This window comes from Alosa sapidissima, chromosome 17 (genome assembly GCF_018492685.1).
Source record: "Alosa sapidissima isolate fAloSap1 chromosome 17, fAloSap1.pri, whole genome shotgun sequence".
Taxonomy (NCBI): Eukaryota; Metazoa; Chordata; class Actinopteri; order Clupeiformes; family Clupeidae; genus Alosa; species Alosa sapidissima.
The window spans coordinates 10,632,360-10,637,359 of NC_055973.1; the positions used below are offsets into that span (position 1 = coordinate 10,632,360).

At 49.7% G+C, this 5,000-nt stretch overlaps 1 protein-coding gene across 6 annotated transcripts in view; it reads left to right on the plus strand.

Moving 5' to 3' along the window:
• The window catches only part of LOC121688156 (rho GTPase-activating protein 21-like), a 98,513-nt gene that overhangs the window by 49,188 nt on the left and 44,325 nt on the right, over positions 1-5,000 (plus strand). For all 6 annotated transcript variants that reach the window (XM_042067566.1, XM_042067564.1, XM_042067562.1 and 3 more), the window contains one exon: positions 2,042-2,233. In XM_042067566.1, coding sequence (XP_041923500.1) covers positions 2,042-2,233 — 192 coding nt within the window. The remainder of the gene's footprint in view (positions 1-2,041; positions 2,234-5,000) is intronic.

Here is a 5,000-nt window from a genome sequence, read left to right on the forward strand (position 1 = left end):
TTGTACTTGTAGGATTGTACCACATCCACATTTATACTAGCATTTGTGCCAATTTGTAATTGTGTGTGTGTGTGTGTGTGTGTGTGTGTGTGTGTGTGTGTGTGTGTGTGTGATTTGTGGGTGTGTGAGTGTATATGTGTGTGTTTGTGTGCATGTGAGGGTGTGTGTGGAATACACAGGTTCATGCCAGTATATGTGCCAGACCATATACATTAGGATGACGAATGTAGTAATTCTGGGCGTATGTTTTTGTAGTGTGTATTTGTGCGTGCGTGCATCCGTGTGGTGTGTGTGTGTGTGTGTGTGTGTGTGTGTGTGTGTGTGTGTGTGTCTTCCTCACCACAGAGCATTTTTGAGGAAGTCCACTAAAAGCTAAATGTGACTTACCCAGTGTTTGCCAGTGTCACTAGGCACCCCCCTCCCCACCCCACCCCTCCCCTCCCGCCTCCACCACCCCTCCCCAATTTTAGCCCGGCTGTGTGTGAGTCACTATGTTTGCTGTATGGCCGCCCCTTGTCACCATGGCAACCACTCGGGGGGCCTGTGGAAAAACTATGTGGGCTATGTGAGCTATGAGCGAAAACCACAGTCACAGGATACGATCCACCATCGCCCTGCCTCGGGCGGGGGGGGGGGGGGGGGGGGGGGGGGGGTGCAGATGCTGCCTGGAAATGTGCGCGTGCTCTCTCATTCACAGCCGGCTGCTTGACCCTGCCTCCCGTCTACAGCCGTTGATAATACAGTGAAAGCGTCCATTTAGCTGGTCCAGAGCGGCTGTGTGGCCTCAGGGGAGCTGAGCTGACCCGTTGGCCTTTGATGGAAAGAGCGAGGGGGACAGTGGGGTCAGTGAGATGTGCGCTGGGCTTGATGGGAGAGATGGAGGAGTTGTGATGGAGTTGCTGTAGGAACGGCTGCAGTGCAGTCTGGGTAGTGTGAACTGGAGAGAGGTTATGGACGTCCCAGTCCAATGGCTGGTTGGAGAAGATGCCTGCATGTTTAGCCCCTCTCCATTCAGTAGGACTCGTAGAAAAATAAACCTTCTCTTAGAATTCCGTAAGTGATGTAACTTGTTTATACAGAGATATCAAGTATTGCATTGTGATGTATTGTAGAGATGTCATGTATTGTATTTATGTGGTGTCCAGATTTCCGATATCTCATAGTTATTTGCATCGTTTATGCAATAGCACTACAATAAACCATATGCGTAGATTGACAGGAATGTCAAGAAGCTGCATTGTCATGATAGTTAACAATATAAAATAATATTATGACAGCATGTGTCTATTAGTGATGTATCCAGGATTTCTGGAGATCTGGATATGACATTCTGGATGAACTTACGGGGATCCACTGCACTCTCTTGTGGATTAGTGGCAGAGGTGACTGACCGCAGGCAAACTTCTCTCTCCATGTCCTCTCTGTGTGTGTGTGTGTGTGTGTGTGTGTGTGAGAGAGAGAGAGAGAGGTCCTTCCTCATTGCCTCATTGCTCCTGCATAGTCTACTGGGATGTGAAACTTCCACAGAGAAGTGTCCATTCCAGTGCCGGCCAGCTGGCCAGATGAGCTGGTTGAGTGTGTTGGTCATGTGTTCTCACGCCACTTTATTCTGATCTCAGACTTGTCTTTTGTGTCTGTTCTATGTTTGTCTCTGTAGCCATTTAAACAGGGCTGCATTAGCCATGTTTGGTCATTGGCCATCCACACCCTCTCAGGCATGGTGTTGAGGATTTTTCTCCGTGTACTGTATTTTTACATTTGAGAATGACGTGAACCGTTTCAGTTTTAAGTATTGAGAGCAAAGTCGATTTTCTTGACTTCCTGGTTCCAGTTCTTGATGAACATTTCTGACCTCCGAGTGCACCTTTCTCTGTTGTTGTTCTAAGGTCTCCTTACTGTAAACCTCTTCAGATAACATTGTATCTGCGGCATGATTAAGTTGTCTGCTGTGTGCATTTTTGTTGTTTCGAAACACTGTTAACAATTGCCTTATCTCTGTCCCTTTCTCCTCTCTCTCTCTCTCTCTCTCTCTCTCTCTCAGGCCAAGCAGAAGGGTGGAGTGGACGCCAGCGACGCCTCGGGCTGCGTGTCTCCGGTGGCGGGCGAGGACGAGCCTTTCTCCTGGCCTGGGCCCAAGACGCTCCGACTGCGACGCACCTCGCAGGGCTTCGGCTTCACGCTGCGTCACTTCATCGTCTACCCGCCCGAGTCCGCCGTGCAGTCCTCACTCAAGGTCAGACACACACACACACACACACACACACACACACACACACACACACACACACACACACACACACACACAGGCATTACATCCTCACATCCATCACTATGACACTCGCTGTAGCAAAGGAATATCTGTGACAGACACCAGGATCTGATCCAGCTCTATCTGTCTCTGCAGGAGGTTCTACTCCTTAGTGCTGGAGCCATGTCTGTGTGTGAGGCATACGCCCTCTAGCGCTTTAGCATCTTCAGCTGAGCTATGCGGTTAGCATTAGCCCTTGCTATTTTGTGAGGATCTCTGTAGTGTGGTGGTATAGCTGCAGAATAGCTGTCTCAGTGCCTCCATCCAACCACCTCCATACAAGACGGAAAGACTTCATCAGAATCAGTTATTTGGATGATTTTTGGCTCTACATTAAACGTAAGAGCCAAAAGTAGGACTCTAACCTAGTACAGTCTACACAAACCTACAGAAGAACAGAACTAGATAAAAAACATATAAAAACATAACCCACAGGGATAACAAACATAAATACAGCACATTAGCTCAGCACACAATGCCTCATCTGTCTCATGTGTCTCTGGACATTGTGGAGAGCAGATCGTTAGCATGTTACAGGGCTACTGCAGCTCTATGAGGATCACTGTTGCAGCTCCACTAGTCTGCAGTAGCATTGGCAGCAGCCTCGTCCAGGTGGCGTCATCGTTAATATCCCTCATGCGGAGGATGGAGGTGTGGGGCCGGGCATGCTGGGGCAGTGGCCCTCGGCTCAGGTTACTCTGCGGTGTGGGCGCACGCCGGCTCTGCACTCAGACTAAAGCTCTCAGAAGAGATTGTTTTTGGAGCATTCTCAGTTTTCGGATGTTCCGTTGCCATGCCGCGCTAATTCTATTGACCAGTTCAATTTGTTGATAGTCATGCACTTATTATGCACTCCAAATTCCAGTCTGTCCTTCGCACCAGTTCACATTTCACCTCAACATGAGAAGCACAAAAACCCCGTTGAGTACCAAGCCTTGTTTGTTTAGCTTTATTGTTCTCTCCAGTGCATTGTGTGTGCCCTCCTCTGCCCCTTAGCCACCTGCATTCTGGCTTCAGGAGGACTCCTGCACATTTGTGTCTACTGCAGCATCAGTGCACTATAATGCTGATAGGCATTACCTGTAAGCTAATGTTTACTGCCCCCCCCCCCCCCACACACACACACACACCTACCCTCTTCATCATCCACATAATGCATCTGAGGACCTCCTAAACGGCCCTTCCTGTCTGAATCCGAGTGACCTCAGTAGCCAACAGCCTGCATTCTGCTGCCCTCCCTCCTCCACATTACTGACCACCGCCGCAGCAGCAGCAGCAGCAGCATCGCTGCACTTTACACTAATGCACTCTAATCTGCCCCCTCTCTCAGGGGGTGGGGTGGTAATAACAGCCAGGATGCTTCTCCTCAGCCCTCCATCAGCATCCACCACCACCACCCCCCTCCAACCCCACCTCCTCTCCCATTACACAGGCGGAGCAGCGGCGGCAGCAGCGTCCGGGTGGGAGGGCAGACGAGGCGGCGGTGCTTATTATCGCATTACGCCTCCATTATCTCACCGGAGAGCTATTGTGCTGGCCTGTGTTTTGCCGGTTGCGATGGCGCGGCAGGCTTTACCTACGGGAAATATGAGGCTTACGCGAGGCGTGCACCGCGCCGGCGGCCAAGTTTTAAGGTCAGGCGTGCGATGACGGCTCCCCTTTTGTTTGTCACTGGGGCTGTGTAATAAGACGATGACGCTCGCGTGGCGTCGTGTTTGCGTACGTGCACGCGGATCATAAACAGAGTGCGGATTGAGAGGGGGAGGAGAGCGTGACAACAGGCAGCAGCGTGCGTTGTGTGATGACGTGGTACCCGTGTCGTGATGGAGGTCTCAGAGTTATGAGTGCTCTCTGATGGTGTAAATGTGCTGACTGGGCCTCGTAGCATGTGTGTGTGTGTGTGTGTGCGTGTGTGTGTATGTGTGTGTGTGTGCGCGTGTGCATGTGTGCGCGCGTGTGTGTACAAGGCTATCGCCACGCAAATGCTTCATTTAGGATTCAAACACCGCCTTGCACACACATCACTAAACTTATTAACAGCAGTAGGCTAGCCTACATTAAATGAAGGAATGATTCGGTCATAGCATACACCGGATTATGCATTAGCCTTTGAAACTTTATGGAAATACACATAAGACGTGTGACACTATCCCGTTTATTTGAGTGCAAGATTGAATGGGAAAAAATGTGGCCTACCTTTTCCCATGCATAGGAGAAATCTCGCTCGCTTGCAGGGATGTCAATAGATCTCACAATCTAAGCAATATTGGGAAATAAACAAGCATGCTCTCTCCACCATGACAACATCAAGAGAGTCATCTTTAGGTGTTTTTTAATCAGTGTAAGCAGCCACTTTGTTCTGAAAGACTGCAGATCCCGCGCATGTGATTTTTAAAAGTGAAAGTATAGGCGCCTAGAGAGTTTTGGGAAGGCACGTACGAAACATGCATTTCAAATGCTCTTATCAACTTGAATTGCAGGCATATTATTTAGGATGGGTTAACTATGTAGAAAATATTGTTACGTATGCACGTGATGTTTATGAAAGGCCAATTCCGATTTAGACCCGTGTCCAACCCGACCCGCACCTGCATCCGACACAGTAGAATATTTTTCACCCGTTTCAACACCCGCGGGTACCCGAACCCGTGCAGGACTCTGCGCTGGTCTGCGGCAGGGCACGAAACATGCC